Source organism: Schistocerca piceifrons, chromosome 2 (genome assembly GCF_021461385.2).
Source record: "Schistocerca piceifrons isolate TAMUIC-IGC-003096 chromosome 2, iqSchPice1.1, whole genome shotgun sequence".
Classification (NCBI taxonomy): Eukaryota; Metazoa; Arthropoda; class Insecta; order Orthoptera; family Acrididae; genus Schistocerca; species Schistocerca piceifrons.
In genome coordinates this window covers 1,030,715,081-1,030,733,025 of record NC_060139.1, presented here as the reverse complement: position 1 = coordinate 1,030,733,025, position 17,945 = coordinate 1,030,715,081, and the positions used below count along the sequence as shown (strand labels likewise).

Here is a 17,945-nt window from a genome sequence, read left to right as displayed (position 1 = left end):
ATGAGGAGGTCGTGAATAGAATTGGGTAGAAAAGAAATGTTTGGCACAACTAAACCAGAGGAATGGATCGGTTGAGAGGACGCAATCTCAGACGTCAAGAAATCGTCGGTTCTGTACTGGGGGGATAAAAGTTGCAGATCGAGACGAAGAGACGAGTTGGCCTGCAGTCGCAGGTTCAGATGACTGTCGGCTGGAGTAGTTGTTCAGAGATGAAGAGACTTGCACACGATAGGGTAGATGGAGAGGTGCCTTAAACTAATGTTCCGACTGAAGACCATAAGAACAATGTGAACCGACTTCCCAATGAATCGCACAGCCAGTGTTTCTGGAACAGTTACTGCTTCTCTAAGTTTTTTTCCATTTTCCTATCGATCATTGAAACAAACCATTCAAAATCTTTTGCTGTGATGTAGATGAATTTACTGATGGTAATGATGATGGTTTACACTGAAGTTTGCCATGTAAATTGGTTTCCACGCTGGCATCGGCGATGGAGTTATTCCTTGCTCCATTTTCTTCATGAAATATGTGTACAGCATCATCATGACTGCAATCGTGGACGTAATATCCGGAGGTACGACAGAGTACGTCGAATTAGTTGTTATGCCCTAACTGTTGGCTTATCCCTTCCCCTGCTTGTTCCGCGAAAGGTTTCGCTCCGTGTTAATGGAGGGACGAGACAGGCGTCTCACGAAATATCCTGTTTCGCGAAACAGTTATTGTAAACGCACAGCTGGACAATACGTGGTCTGTTTGAGGGTATACAGAACTTGTTGCTTTATCTCCACGACCTAAAAGGATCACGTAAATAGTCAAAATCTTGCGTAATCGTGAGAACGTTCGCAATCTCATAAAGAGCAAAGCTTTAATGACTTACTGCTTTCATTATTTTCTTTTCTTGTATACAGTGATGTATTTGTGCCCCATAACAGGAGCTGGCACTCAAGGATGCCCCAGGAAAGCTGCACGCCATTGCCGGGGATGTGAGCGACGAAGCCAGCATCCTGGCTGCCTTCAAGTGGGTCAAGGACAACCTGGGCGGCGTCGACATCCTCGTCAACAACGCTGGTGTATTCCCGAACAGTAGTCTTACAGGTAAGAGCAGCATTTTTGGAGTATCGTATGTCGTTTAAGAGCACTTGAAAAATCAACAAATTGAAAAATTATGATGTACTCAGCATCTAGATCTACATCTAAACACTTTGCAGTCCACCATACGGTGCGTTATGGAGCGTACCTTGAACCACTGGTAATTATTCGCTTTCCTGTTCCTTTCAGAAGTGGAACAAGAGAGAAACGACTGTCTATACGTTTCCCTACAAGCCACGATTTCTTTTATCTTGTCTCCGACGTCATTTCGCGAGATATATATTGGTGGCCACAGGATCGGTCTGCAGTCTGTCGCAAATGTTAGTTGTGTCAACGTTCCTAGTATTGCGGTGCCAGTTTGTGCCCCAGTTGACGTAAGCTCTGCTTGGGCCGCCTAGGGGACTGATGACCTCAGATGTTAAGTCCCATAGTGCTCAGAGCCATTTGAACGATTTTGAAACCATTAATCGTGTCTGTCAGTATCGCCGTTACCTGTTGAGAGCCGGCCGGTGTGGCCGTGCGGTTAAAGGCGCTTCAGTCTGGAACCACGTGACCGCTACGGTCGCAGGTTCGAATCCTGCCTCGGGCATGGATGTGTGTGATGTCCTTAGGTTAGTTAGGTTTAATTAGTTCTAAGTTCTAGGCGACTGATGACCTCAGAAGTTAAGTCGCAAAGTGCGCAGAGCCATTTGAACTATTTGAACCTGTTGAGAGGTTTGACAAACAACACCCAAATTTTCACACATGACTTCACTCAGTCAACTGTTCTCTTTTTTATTCCTGGCATATTTTGTTGTTCAAAATATTTATCAATACGTACAATACATTACTTACATTGATTCTAGCGTATCTAATACAGGGTGAGTCACCTAACGTTACCGCTGGATATATTTCGTAAACCACATCAAATACTGACGAATCGATTCCACAGACCGAACATGAGGAGAGGGGCTAGTGTAATTGGTTAATACAAACCAAAAAAAGTGCACGGAAGTATGTTTTTTAGCACAAACCTACGTTTTTTTAAATGGAACCCCGTTAGTTTTGTTAGCACATCTGAACATATAAACAAATACGTAATCAGTGCCGTTTGTTGCATTGTAAAATGTTAATTACATCCGGAGATATTGTAACCTAAAGTTGACGCTTGAGTATCACTCCTCCGCTGTTCGATCGTGTGTATCGGAGAGCACCGAATTACGTAGGGATCCAAAGGGAACGGTGATGGACCTTAGGTACAGAAGAGACTGGAACGGCACATTACGTCCACATGCTAGCACCTTTCTATTGGTCTTTTTCACTGACACACATGTACATTACCATGAGGGTGAGGTACACGTACACACGTGGTTTCCGTTTTCAATTACGGAGTGGAATAGAGTGTGCCCCGACATGTCAGGCCAATAGATGTTCAATGTGGTGGCCATCATTTGCTGCACACAATTGCAATCTCTGGCGTGATGAATGTCGTACACGCCGCAGTACATCTGGTCTAATGTCGCCGCAGGCTGCCACAATACGTTGTTTCATATCCTCTTGGGTTGTAGGCACATCACGGTACACATTCTCCTTTAACGTACCCCACAGAAAGAAGTCCAGAGGTGTAAGATCAGGAGAACGGGCTGGCCAATCTATGCGTCCTGCACGTCCTATGAAACGCCCGTCGAACGTGTACCTCACCTCTCATGGTAATGTACATGTGCGTCAGTGAAACAGACCAATAAAAAGGTGTTAGCATGTGGACGTAATGTGCTGTTCCAGTCTCTTCTGTACCTAAGGTCCATCACCGTTCCCTTTGGATCCATACGTAATTCGGTGCTCTCCGATACACACGATCGAACAGCGGAGGAGTGGTACTCAAGCGTCAACTTTAGGTTACAATATCTCGGGATGTAATTAACATTTTACAATGCAACAAACGGCACTGATTACGTATTTGATTATATGTTCAGATGTGCTAACAAAACTAACGGGGTTCCATTAAAAAAACGTAGGTTTGTGTTAAAAAACATACTTCCGTGCATTTTTGTATGGTTTGTATTAAACAATTACACTAGCCCCTCTTCTCACGTTCGGTCTGTGGAATCGATTCGTCAGTATTTGATGTGGTTTACGAAATATATCCAGCGGTAATGTTAGGTGACTCACCCTGTATAAGAATACGTTGGTCCAGGCACAGTCATTGCTTAAAGTTAAGTAATTCCTCTACCTGTGAAAATCTGGTGAAGGAAATACACTACGTGATCCAAAGTATCCGGACACCTGGATGAAAATGACTTACAAGTTCATGGCACGCTCCATCGTCAATGTTGGAATTCAATATGGTGTTGGCCCCCCCCTTAGCCTTGATGACAGCTTCCACTCTCGTAAGCATACGTTCAATCAGGTGCTGGAAGGTTTCCTGGGGAATGGCAGCCCATTCTTCACGGAGTGCTGCACCGAGGAGAGGTATCGGTGTCGGTCGGTGAATCCTGGCACGAACTCGGCGTTCCAAAACATCCCAAAGGTGTTCATAGGATTCAGGTCATGGCTCCGTGCAGGCTAGTCCATTACAGGGCTGTTATTGTCATGTAACCAATCCGCCTCGGGCGTGCATTATGAACAGGTACTCGATCATATTGAAAGATGAAGTCACCATTTCCAAATTGCTCTTCAACAGCGGGAAGCAAGAAGATGCTTAAAACATCAATGCTCGCCTGTGTTGTGATAGTGCCACGCAAAACAACAAGGGTTGCAAGCCACCTCCATGAAAAACACGACCACACCACAACACTACCGCCTCTGAATTTTACACAGATGACGTTCACCGGGCATTCGCCATATCCATACTGTAGTCTACTACGGTCGGCAGGGAACAACTAACAATCTATTTGAACACACTTATTAAAATAAAAAAACGCCTTCTTGGCATACACAAAAGTTTTCAATGCAGAACAAACAAAAAAAAAAACCACAACTCTGTGGTAGCAAAGCAGATAAGGAAACAAGACAATGGAAGAAAATACTGATCAAAACTACTCTACAAAATACAATGTGCTGCTAGAAGGCTACGGAGAGTGAATACAATGCTAAGGCCGGCGTAAATACTGGCCGGAGCTGTTCCTAGCGGTTGGTAAACGCTGCCTATCTCACGCTATAGGCGTGCTTATAAAGCCAGGTCGGCGGAGTGCAACAGCAGTCATATGAGTTCTGATTGGTGGAACACTGTCACATGTTGTCTGGCGAAGTAGTTCCGTGTTTATTTGGAAAGCTTGTTACTGTTTCTGTCCGCTGGCGACGTTTCTCTCCGCACTGCTGAAAGCAGATTAGCAACCCATCTTGCGTGTCGGTTCGGCGGGCCCTCTAACAATAAGGGGCCGCTACGACACACACCTTGCCATAAGATCGCCACGTTGTGTGCGGTGATTCGTCACTCCACACAGCATTTTTCAATGCCCAGTCGTCCAATGTTTACGCTCCTTACACCAAGCGAGGTGTCCTTTGGCATTTACCAGCGTGATTTGTGGCTTATAAGCAGCAGCTCGACCATGAAATCCAAGTTTTCTCATCTCCCGCCTAACTGTCATAGTACTTGCAGTGGATCATGATGCAGTTTGGAATTCCTGTGTGATGGTCTGGGTAGATGTCTGGTTATTACACATTACGACCCTCTTCAACTGTCGCCGGTCTTTGTCAGTCAACAGACGAGGTCGGCCAGTACGCTTTTGTGCTGTACGTGTCCCTTCGGGTTCCATTTCACTATCATATCGGAAACAGCGGACCTATGGATTTTTAGGAGTGTGGAAATCTCGCGTACGTAGTATACTACGCACAGGGCCTTCTGGTTACCGGCGTATTGACACTCGGTGAATGGACAAACAAACTTTTAATAACTTGTTCGAATTATTTCACTTTTTAATTATGAAAATAGGCACAGTCATTCAAAAATCGATTCCTGTTCCTTGTCATACCTTAGACAATGCAACTGTAAATCTGAAAGTTTTTTATTGGTCTCCGTTGTGCGCAGAACATACTTTATTCGGCTTCTTGATAGGTGTATAAACTGCTTATCAGTTTATTTAACATTTTAAAAATTGTACTTTATAATGTATTTAAATGACTGCACACGTTTTAACTCGTCGGCTGATGCCGTCAGCGGCATGATAATTTTACTGATGACGCACGACAAACTCTTATAGAACGAGGGCTTAGTTAAGTAGCAGAGTTTAACTCTCCTGCAGGGCAAGATATGCAGAAGACACCCTCAAAGAATAGCTCATTTAACTTGTTTAAAAAAATGTTACTTTTTGTTTTTTTGCGAGCTTTTCAGTGCTGAAACTGCTCGTATGTCACTTGCAAGCACGTCGGGGTCTTCAAACCACTAAAATAAGTCGGGATATCAACGCTGACGCAAAAAGAACCGCATGTAAGTGCATACCATTCATAGCGAAATTACAACTGAATTTACATCTTAGCAAAATGCTTTATGAAGAAAATCAGAAACTCATTCCGGCCAATACTGAACATTGCTATGGTGTTTTAAAAAGTTTGCCTTACGAAACACAGTTCCTTGTCACGCAGGTGTGCGAAGAGTTAGTTCTCATGAAGCCAGTATTCACTACCTAATGTAAAATAAACTGAATTCGTCATCATGTTATGAATAAGTATTCGAGATTACGTTTTAAATGAGCCTTAAAAAGCAACATACTATTTAGTTATTTCAGAATGTAATCCTGGCGTGTGCCACGCAGAAGTAATGTAAATGGGCGTTCGTTTTGTTCAGACAGAAATGATTACTGAAGAATATTTCATTGGTCTTATTCCATCTACAGTTGCAACTGTTGAGTGTTTAACCGACGCTCTCTTGAAGTAGTTGGTAATACGTCAGATTCCTTTGAAAAGCCTGAAGAGTATGATAACGGTTCGAATATGAAATGGAAAAATAAGAGTATAAAAAAGAATTGAAAACCTTAATAGTCGAACATATTTTATTCCATGTGGGTCTAATTCGTTTAATCTTATCGTGAATGATGCGGAGCTGCAGTAGCTATTCCTGTCAACATTTTGAGTACAGTTCTAGAAGTTTCCAGTTTCTTTTCTGCATCTACGGGAATTTTTAAGAGGCATATATGACCGCAAAATCTCTCAGTGGTACCCGTTGGGAAAGTTGAACAAAAGCCGTGGAGCAGTCATAAATAAAGCCACTTTCCTCGGGGGGATGGGGGGGGGGGGGGGGAGGGGAGAGGGGGAGATATCGCGAATGATGTTGCAAGTGTTTATCAATTTCCTTCATCATATACGAAGTAAAGATAGAAAGCATATAAAGCATTTCCTATTCCTAATTCAAAATGACTCATTTAACTGCAAGATGTAGAGGTCTTCGTCGATACAAAAACACGTGTCTTGAAAATCCACTGTGACCCACACTTACCTTGTTTCTGATATTTTCGTATAAAATATGAAACACTGTATCTGATGAGGACAACGTTCTCGCATATTTGAATATCATGCACTCGGATGTGGTTCTTTCACGAACCAGCTTTAAGTGAGCACATCTGAGACTTTTTGAATAATAAAGCGGAACAATAACGTAACAAAACTAAATTACACGAAAATTAAACATAAATATTTGTGTTGTTACGAGAACGGATGCAAGGTCCCATGTAGAATACATACAAATATCGTTCAGCGGACCATGTTTCTTTCCAGAAATATTACTTACGAGAGACTGTGTAGGTGCCCATAAGGTTTATCTGCATAGACAAACGAGATGTATTAATTCATATTGACGCCAACTGAATGGGTCAAAGATATATTACTTCGTATTACGCTGCATTAATTTAATGTGAAGGGCGGCGGAAAAATTAAAGAAGGTGTACTTTCATTTTTTTACAACACTTTTCTTGTTTTAGTGCTAGAACATAAGTCGTCTGTTGTCCGCCGTGGTGTACGGACGTATTTTTGTTCTCCGTGAGTCTAACAGTTATAAAGTGGATAGCCTCCGAATGCATGGGAATAATCCTCAAGAAGACGACAGCTGCATCGTCATCGGCATTGTCGTCCTATGAGAGAGAAGAGGTAGTTATCATTAATGGAAATAGTTCAAGACTCATCATTTCAAATTCGAGTTGCAGAAGGGTTGAAAGCAGTCCCTGTCGTCATATCCTGCATGATGTTTGTGTTAAAGAATAAACTTTACCAACTGAAAGGCGCTGCTGAGAACTATACTACCACCACACCTTTCTCTCTCCGCAACATCATATCCTTACAAATACATGAAACATTATTTAATGAGTGGGAAAATAATGGGCTACGCGACATGGATGCTCAAATAACCAAAGGGATATTACATGTTTAGCACCACTTGTTCTGACCAAGACGTGAATTCGAACGAACAGCTAGCATAACTCTCTCTCTGCTCGTTGTTGGCATAATCACGACGGCGTATGCTCCGTAATAGTACATAATTCGCGTAAGTTTCTAATAATATATGTATATTGTCCCCACTCTATTTTACGCAAGCAGTCGCTTTTGACTGCGCTTCTTCGGGTACTGAAGACATTTTGTAATGAAAGTATAAGTCACTTGCTGTAATGGCTGCCACTAGACCATGTGTCCATGTTACTGCTGCCCCTCTGACGTCTGCTAATCTCAAAACTACTTGAGTTTGCTGGCTGTCAATAGCCTACTGGACGGTGAAGGCGAAGTACCACTCCACACGCGGACAATGGAGGGATAATTGAGGCGTTGTTATCAAAAAGGGGATATGTCACTCAATTGATGTTCTGAGATATATTGAAAGAACTGTATAATTCTGAATAGCATTATTCCCAAAGACTCGTGAGGAAGAATGCAGTGCTATACCAACAATCTGTAATCATAGGATGAAGGCAACTAATAGAAAATGGTATTAGAAAATGACTGACATATCCACTTTCTGATTTAAACAACAGTCATTGTACTGAAATATTGACTTAAGCGGCACAGTCTCTCTACTCGGTGTTTTGATATGCCATGGAGTGCAATAATTAAGCTTTCTTGCATAGCATAGTTTCCTTGAAGCCAACTTTAACCTGCAGATACAAGTGAATTAGTATCATAAAACAAAAATCTACATAATCGTAATACTGTAACTCTATTAAATATATGCTTTAAATAATGTCTTACAGATTTTACAAAACGTGGATCAAAGATGTACAGTCTTAGACAATAAAACTGACCGCCGGCCGGCCGCCACGGAGACTAAGTCCGAGTCATTCACTTAAGGTGGCCAATAAAACTGACCGCCCCTGACAAGTCCGGCCATCCGCACAATCTGGCAACACTGTAAGATGCGGAAGTGTTAGGAGGAAGTGTTGTCTACTTCCGAGACGTTGTCGGACTATGTGAGCCCGTGGTCTAGTGGCAAGCGTCGTGAGTTCTGAGCTTATAGTCACCTGTTCGCGTCCAACTGTAATTTTTTTTTTTTTTTTTTTTTTTTTGCCACAGTCAGTCTAAAGTTATGAGTCTGAGTGAACATCGAAGATAATTCGCTTCACATTCTACCCACCAGCAATAACAAGTATTCCAGAAACAATTCCGCAGGACAGCTCGTGGCTACGCCGCGATCGTAACAGCTAACGCTCGAACGTTTCCTCGCGCTGCAGCGGTTACCGGCCACCGGCCAGACGCCACCCGCCGCGCCGCCTGAAATCCGGCGCCGCCCATGTGAACGCGGCGCCACGCTGTCAGTGCATGTATCAACTGTCATTTTCGAATTTGAAGTTTCACTTGTCATCTTGCAGTTAAGCATTGGATTTTGCATACTTGAAAATCATGAACTACGGTTAAGCATTGTAAAATTGAGTGGCAAGTGCAAGTAGGTGTAACATCTGCAACACAACGTTTACTTTTGGTATAACAGAGGGGTGAATGCAGAGGAGGCAGCTAGAAAGATTTGAATTGTGTGTGGAGCGAGGGCTTTTGGGAAAAATACACTAGAAAAAGATATTCTTGTTTCAACAAAGATCGTTCTGGCATGAATGATTTTCCACATTAAGGAAGTCTCGACTACTGATATATGTGATAGATCACCATTTTACCATCATGCGACATTTGCATTCAACAGGCAAAGTTCAGATGTCTGGTGTAGGAGTACTGCATGCTCTAATTCGAAACAACAAAAGTCAACGGAGTGACTATTATTGAACGTCATCAGGTCGCTCATTGAGCATTCGTATGCAGTACTGTTACTGGTGACGTGTTATGATGCCTTTATCGTTAACTTCCTAAGAAGAAATGAAAGGCTGAGCCCCTCCAAAAGACATAAACTCGAGCAAAGAGTAGTGTGAACATAATATTTTACATCTGATAGCTCCAAAAGTGTGTTTTGGGCTACGAATTCTGCCCCAAGGGCTGTGTGCAACACAGCTGGAATTTGTTGCCAACAACTGAGACACCTTTCGGTCTCAGCGTAAGAAAATCGAGCAACACAACTACATCACATGTGCTACTGCATGATAACGCACTTCTTGATTTGAGAAACAAAACTATCCAGGAGACTGAAATTAAAGTCGTCTCTCAGGCACTTGTATTGATAGGGAAGTCCTCTCTCAAGCACTTGTCCCTCTCGTCATATATTCGTAAAGTTTTACCTTTCCCGCTCTTGATCGATCAACCGTCAACGCAATTCATTTCTAGACGAAAATACTCTTAAAACTACTCTGGTATAATGATATCGTTGGAACCAGTAGGTTTCTACTGGCGTAGAATTTGTAAACAACTTAAGCATTGTCAGATCGTTTTAGACATCGTGAAAGAAAATTCTTTTGCTGATTAATTTCTCTTTGATGATTACTGTTGCGTTTAGTAAACTAATGGAAAATCCAATTAAAATATTCACTGTACTAATACAAATTAAATTCACCATACTACAGAAACATCACGACGGCAGACTATCTTAATAAAGCATTAAGTATCTGTAAGACGATTGAGCCTATTTTAACACGAATTAGTAGGACATTACCGACTTATGACTTCGAAAAGATCTGTATTTACTTCATTTCCTGTATCATTCGCAATTATTATGAAAATGTGGCATTTCATAGATATAATTACGTATTCACAACAACAAAAAATATGTCGTCATTATGAATTTGGCAGTACCGTAAGGTTTTCGCTCTGACACTAAGGGTTACTGAAAGTAGCAAGGCGCAGTTTGCTAAGCGCTGTCTTACGATTCCCTTATTGCGTTTGTATCTGCCTGCTTGAAGCTAAGCTACAAAAGAATTAAAAATCTGGCTTTCAGCGAGTCTCGAAAGGCGAACGAAAGCAGCTTGCACCTGGTGGCCAAATATGTTTCTTGGGAACAGGCTACTTCCTGAAGTGGGAAGACATTCTTTTGTGGTTGAATTGTTAGCAAATGTCAGTCAGACGTGTGCCATTGGTCTAAGCGTTTCGGTGTGTTGAATTTGTACCAATGATTTTTCTACAGGTTTTTTCTGTCCCAAATAGAGAGTTGAAGTCTCCCATTAGTATTTTCACGCCATCTTGGTGAATTTTGCTCATAGTATTTTCGAGTGAATATCTTTTATAGGGGCTCTGAATGAGCATAGTCATAAGTCGATTGTTGATGGATGCGATTTCTTTGACAGAGTTGATGATGGATCGAGAAATGCAGTGCCGAAGATTGGTACGCCTTTCGCTACCCTTTGTTGTATTTTTCTCTTGAAGATGCAATGGTTTCCGTAATGCAAGTTTTAATTGTCAATTAATCGTGGTTCTTGAAGAGCAAGGATGAGAATTTTTTGGCGGTCTTTTTCTTTTGTGAGATTATTGAGGTTTCTTGTTTGGATCAATGTATCGATGTTTAGTTTTTAAATGAATGTTTTCTGCTTGTAGGGAAATTTACCAGAGATCTTCGATATTCTTTGCCGCGCTAACCTGGACTCCCCAGAGTGCGAAAATCCAACTGCCGCCTATCGGTGGCCAGGTTGTGTACCACCTGGGGTAAAGTTACCTTTGCTTGCATAGTTCATGTTTTCTTGTGTTTCATTGGTTTGGCCTGGGTGATACCGGGACCAGACAGGACCAGATGGTGTTGAAGCCTTTGGAAGCAAATATTTTCAGCCAAGCTTATTGAGATAACAGACGGTGACCAGAGTAGCGGTGATTTTCAATCAGATGTGTCTGGATTTTGGGTTCAACGGATTGAGTAGCCGTCCAGGACTGTGTTAGTATTTGGTTCATCCCAAGTATTTGATTTCCTCGGTACCACCCATATAGGGGAGGGTTTTCCCTCTCGGCCACACGGGATTTTTATTATTATTTTTATTGTCATTATATCATCAGCAAATCTGATATGGAGTATCTTCCCACCACTGAAATAGATGTGTATTGTTCGATTCCATTTTTCCATCAGATGAATATAGGTTATAATTACGTTACATTGCTGCTAGTCGACATATTTCTCACTTTTTCTTAGACAGTTGCTAGCTGTTACTCCATCATAGGAATTTATGTGCGCAGCATTGTTGCAATACAGACGTTCAAATTATCAGATTTCGGTAATTTCATTTCGATACAAGATCGTCCTAATCGCATTCAGCCAGTCAGTCTTAATTTGGATATCCGACTACAACTCTCATGATATGATAGACTGGGTGAACCACATTCTTAATCGGACTGTTGAATCCAGATCACTTATCTATGACAGGGCCTGAATTCTTGAACACTGTGGAAAATAATAATCCAATGTGCTTATTACAAATACGTTATTTAAATAACAAGGTCATGGCCATATGTCCCTACAAATGCAAGCGACCTTTGGACGAATATAGAAAACGTATGGTGGGAAGTAAACCATCACGATACACTGTCGACGACTTAATGAAATAAATCCCCCACGCCCTCGAGAAATCTTACGTAATGATCGTGGGTGGGTTGGTTACTAAAAGTATACTCGTCCACAAAACCCGTGTGGACAATTATCTGATAATCGGTCAAGCTTTGCTTTGTCGCAGCTCTTTAGCATACAACAAGTCCATTTACTTTCAGTCCCCTCCTTCCAATTCTTGCAATGTAATTTAATTGAACAATCTCACCCACTCGACGCCAACTGAGGAACTGACTGGTGCATGTGTTGTTCAACACACAGTACTTGTCACCCTCACTGGAATCAATGACTGTGTGTGTGTGCGTGTGTGTGTGTGTGTGTGTGTGTGTGTGTGTTTTCGTGTTAACGCACAATCTTAGTCAATACTATTAAAATTAGAGAGACAACCAACAATAAATATTGCACCAAATATGACTGTAAAGTATTTTAATGCGATGGGAAGTTACAAACTGAATTTTTACCCATCCCATGTCCTGCGTATTACGTTAAGTAAGATGTATTAACTCCACAGTGTCGTTAGCAGAGACAGTGCGCTCTTGTTGTCGAGGCTCGCGACAAGTGCAGCGATTAGCAGTGCCCAATGCCGCCGCGATTTGTTTATGTTGGCTGAACGTGGACACTGCAGCAGACGCTTCGCCCTAAACAGAAAGAAATCACCTTGGCTCTGACTGCAGTGAGCGGATATCACTGCCTGCGTGTTCTTAGAGTAACCAACGTGAGACTCTACTCACAGGTGCGATGGAGCAATTGCAACGGGTATCATGTCATTAGTCATCAGAATATTAACCAGTGATGAAATGTCCACTCTATTTGAATCCCAAGAAAATAGGAACCTTCCCACAAAGGAATGTGAGGTGATATCAAAATTTATCAAACATACAAAAATTAGCTGCAGAGCTTTCATGTATGCAGTAATAGCACACAAGGAAATATTATGTCTTGGAAGCGTATATTTCATTTCCTCTTCTCATATTAACGCCCTTGTTTTAATATGAAGTGAGAAAATAAACACGAAAAACTAAAGTTCCTGAGAAGCATATAAGTCATCTCATATCACAACTTTTGTTTTAGTATGAAGTAAAGAAATAAACAATTTAGAGTTCTGAAGCATAATATGACACCAGATTCTTATCGTAGGCGCTATCGGAAACGCCAAAAGCAGGGAGCTGTCCATTCTTTTGTCCAACAGTCTGTTTCCTTTCATGTATTACTCCCGCTAGGAGATTCTTATTTAAGAACTTGTGGAAATCAAGTTCATCAGCAGAACAAGCCTTATGTTATTGTGCTAATTACGGTATGGAAAAAATGCAACAAAGACGAGTTCCGCTAGAGCAGTGAGGATATTTGCACATGTGTGTATTCAGCAATGACTGCCAGCTGCCACAACACTTCACAGAATCCTTGCGGCAGGCAACACAACTGTGCGTGCAGACCTCATTCAGTGAGACGTCAGGAGATGATGAAAACGTCAAATTAACGTCGCTTTCCGAGTCGTATTCAATCCAGAATGAGGTGTTATTAAGGTAGTTGAGCGTTCTAGCAATTACACTTTTATGATTCCCATATGAGTATCTCGATAGCCAAAAGAACCCGTTAGTGTGAAAGTATCGGAACTGCATTAATATCAGACTGCAAGAACATGAGACAATACGTGGAATCTTCTCTTCGCTGGGTGACCTATTACTGTTATTAAGCATTCTCTCCGTCTTGGTCGTAATGCAAATGGAACTTCAGAGGCGCTTTCCGCTATTCTTGACAAACATCAGCAACCTGTAATCACTGAGAGTCACAACTGCGTGATGATAATGGTTCAGGTTGTCAGTAGTTGTGGTGGTGTTATGCTGTCAAGCTGCATACAGTAACGTTAATGGTGGCGCACATAATTTAGCGCTGACTCAAAATGGTTCAAATGGCTCTGAGCACCATGGGACTTAACTTCTGAGGTCATCAGTCCCATAGAACTTGGTACTAATTAAACCTAACTAACCTAAGGACATCACACACATCCGTGTCCGAGGCAGGATTCGAACCTGCGACCGTAGCGGTCGTGCGGTTCCAGACTGTAGCGCCTAGAACAGCTCGGCCACCCTGGCCGGCTTAGCGCTGACTACCTACTTAAGTAAAGATAGTGATGTGGCGTCATCGCTTGTCTTTATTTGGCCTCAGCTTGAGTAATCCGATTCAACGAACATAGTACTCCAATCGCGGGCTCCTAATACAGTATGACTGCAGAGATTATCGTGCTGGTATTACATTAATTCTGCAACGAAATGCTTAACAAATCTTACCCTCAGCTATGCAGCTGGAATGACTCATTACACAAGTACTCCATGTTGCACTTGGTTAAGTGATCAGTTCGCTGCAATCCTGCTTGTCCGCGCGACTGCTTCGGTCGCAGGTTCGAATCCTGCCTCGGGCATCACACACGTTATGCCTTTAGGTTAGTTAGGTTTAAGTAGTTCTAAGTTCAAGGGACTGATGACCACAGATTTTAAGTCCCATAGTGCTCAGATCCATTTGGGGCCAATCCTGCATTTTACTGTTCGTAAATACTCGTATACTTAAGAAATGGTTCAAATGGCTCTGAGCACTATGGGAGTTAACTTCTGAGGTTATCAGTCCGCTAGAACTTAGAACTACTTAAACCTAACTAACCTAAGGACATCAGACACATCCATGCCCGAGACAGGATTCGAACCTGCGACCGTAGCGGTCGCGTGGTTCCAGACTGTATCGCCTGGAACCGCTCGGCCACCCCGGCCTGCATACTTGTATACTGACCATTCGTTATTTGACTAAATATGAACTACAATCTAATTCGCATGTATATGACATCGGTTAGCGCCGGCACAAAGGTATGGTGCAAATGGCTCTGAGCAGTATGCGACTTAACTTCTGAGGTCATCAGTCGCCTAGAACTTTGAACTAATTAAACCTAACTAAACTAAGGACATCGCACACATCCATGCCCGAGGCAGGATTCGAACCTGGGACCGTAACGGTCGCTCGGCTCCAGACTGTAGCGCCCAGAGCCGCACGCCCACTCCGGCCGGCCACAAAGGTATGACTAAGGGTTGGATGCCGTTGAAGTCCTGTTACATTGATGGCAAGACAAATGTTCGCAAATCACCTCTATTGCCTCAAAAAACAATTGCATCTTAAATATCGAAGGACCGACAACCACACTGTCACAGCGCGTTGAAATACAGCAACTTTGGCAGATGAAAATTTGTGACCGACTGGGCTTCGAACCCAGACCTCCTGCTTACTGGACAGACGTTCTGATCACTGCACTATTATATTTTTAAATGTTTGAGAAGGCTTTCAGCACCAGGTAGGCGGATGCAAAGAGGGCAGCTGTCGAAGATCCGGTCCTGTCGTGGTCCTTCAAAAAGTTTCGGATGACATTCCGCTCCCAGTTGTTAGTGGCCATGCGCTTGGGGTTCGCTCTTAACCACAGTCGGAGTTGGAGACTCTTCAGTTACATCTAACCACTCCGCATCTATTGCACTATTTTAAGAGCCGAGATGCAGTATTTTGGTATTAAAATTTTGTAATTTTGTGGTAAGAACTTATGAGACCAAGCTGCTTAGGTCATCGGTCCCTAAGCTTACACATTACTTAATCTAACTTAAACTAACCTACGCTATGGACAACACACACACCCATGCCGAAGGGAGGATTCGAACCTCCGACGGTGGACACTATGATGACACAGCAGTCAACCTCTCAGCAGCACCTATCGACACACGCTTCTCGTCAGACGCGAATTCCCATTTTTGCCGCATACCACATGCGCGGTACCCCCCGGCCATTGTTCCACTAGCTTGCGTCCACACTGTATTCCCGCGAGGGTCGGACGATGTCGTGCGTCTAGCACTGAAAACTTTCGATGACCCGTGGAGACCCAAATAATTATACAGGATGTTTCAGGAGGTATAGTAAATATTTTAGGAAATGGTAGTATAGACAAATTGTTGAAATAATGACATATAACATGCGTCCAGTTTTTATTGAACATACAGATAGCTGGGTTCAATGCATTTTCGTTTCGTATGTTGGTCCTTACAGGTCCCAGTTGTCTAAACTTCCTTGAAAATGAGCTTCCAGCGTCATTGGAAGAGGTTCATTTGGCTACAATAATGCGTATGTTCCTCCGGCATGACGGGGCTCCTCCACATTCTAGTCGTCAGGTGACACATTATCCAAATCTAACATTTCCTGGAAGATGGATCATTAGATATGGGCACATTTCTTGGCCTTCAGCGTCCCCGGACCTTATCTCTTTCGATTTTTGCCTGCGGGGATGGTTAAAGGCGAAGTCTACAAAGAAAAAGTAAACCCAAGAGCCGATTTGATCGTTCGGATTATGAATAGTGCAGCCCTCATAAAAGAACGCAAAGACGACCTACACGTGGTGTTATCAAGAGAAGTCAAATGCGCATTGTAGTTGGTGGGGGAACTTTTGAAAATCATCTTTGAATGTCCCCGTTGCCTTTGCTTTGAGTTTGTTATGGTTACGTACTAACAGCTGTATCTCTGTACACAATAAAAAGTGGACGCATTTATATGGAATTTTTTTATGCAATTCGTCTGTACTACCACCTGCTAAAATATCTAATATTCCTCCTGAAACACTCTGTATATGGATATATGTGTGGTGTCTGTTCTTTCGGACATGTCCGACAGAAAATGCTTCGTGGCATTCTGCAACGACCTTCGATCTAGTTGTACGGGCTGATAGAGATTTCAGAGCTGCTTGGCTGTCTGAATAAAAGTAGATGCTACGATTTTTGTAGGGTCTACTCTAATTCTCCTCCGTGCACATGCTAATAGAAGATACTATGTAATACTGTGGCCATCTTCCCTAAGGAGATTCTAGGCAGTACACCAGACCCGGTGATTTCATCTGTTTTCGACCTGTCAGTATACCACTATATTATGTCTCCTGAACGGTGTAGTGGTTCGTTCTTCCACTGCTCCCTGCTTCCAACTGTTACATGGCAAGGTTTATTGAAACAGCTAGAAGTTGTTGTATAGTTAGTCGGCATTTCCCCAGCCATCGCCATACTGATTTGGGATTCCGTATATTCTAACTATATCCAGTTATTTACAATTTTTAGCCTTTATGTGCCTGCTGCGGCCTCCATTTTAAGCCACAGGTGTAAGGCGGGCATGTCTAGCCTAATATCCATCCCAAGAGTGGATGTCCTGCTAATTCCGTCTGTTTTTGAAAGCAGGCCTGTCTCTGCACTTTGCCAGACTCCCTAGCAGCCACCTTCTGTTCGACTGTGTTCGTATTATATGACAATAAATTATCATTGGTATTTTTGCAGAGTGTATATCCAGTACGTACTGGGTTTAGACCCCAGTTTACCCTACAGCACCTTCTGTTCGACTGTGTTCATATTATATGACAATAAATTATCATTGGTATTTTTGCAGAGGTGTATATCCAGTACGTACTGGGTTTAGACCCCAGTTTACCCTACAGCACCTTCTGTTCGACTGTGTTCATATTATATGACAATAAATTATCATTGGTATTTTTGCAGAGGTGTATATCCAGTACGTACTGGGTTTAGACCCCAGTTTACCCTACAGTACCTTCTGTTCGACTGTGTTCATATTATATGACAATAAATTATCATTGGTATTTTTGCAGAGGTGTATATCCAGTACGTACTGGGTTTAGACCCCAGTTTACCCTACAGCAGCTTCTAGTGCTTATAAGATTATCTTTCGCAGTGGAATATATTCTTTATGTGAGGTGTTCATAATAGTTTTCCATCCAGGGCTACCTCTAGATACACTACAACCCTCTCTAAAGTTTCAGCGAGAAACATAATTTTTCAGTATATGTGCTGGACATGCTTCCCCATAAATAATACTACACCAGTTTTCGTGCAGCTTGTCTTTAAATACTTTTTCACAATGTTCAGTGCACACAGGTTTAACAATACTATCAAATTTTCTAAGTCTTATTGTGAATAAATCGTCTACT

At 42.4% G+C, this 17,945-nt stretch overlaps 1 protein-coding gene across 1 annotated transcript in view; it reads left to right on the top strand.

Moving 5' to 3' along the window:
• Positions 1-17,945, top strand: part of LOC124776574 (dehydrogenase/reductase SDR family member 11-like) — a 72,366-nt gene that overhangs the window by 15,081 nt on the left and 39,340 nt on the right. The window contains exon 2 of the mRNA XM_047251621.1: positions 933-1,095. Within this exon, the coding sequence (XP_047107577.1) occupies positions 933-1,095 (163 nt within the window). The remainder of the gene's footprint in view (positions 1-932; positions 1,096-17,945) is intronic.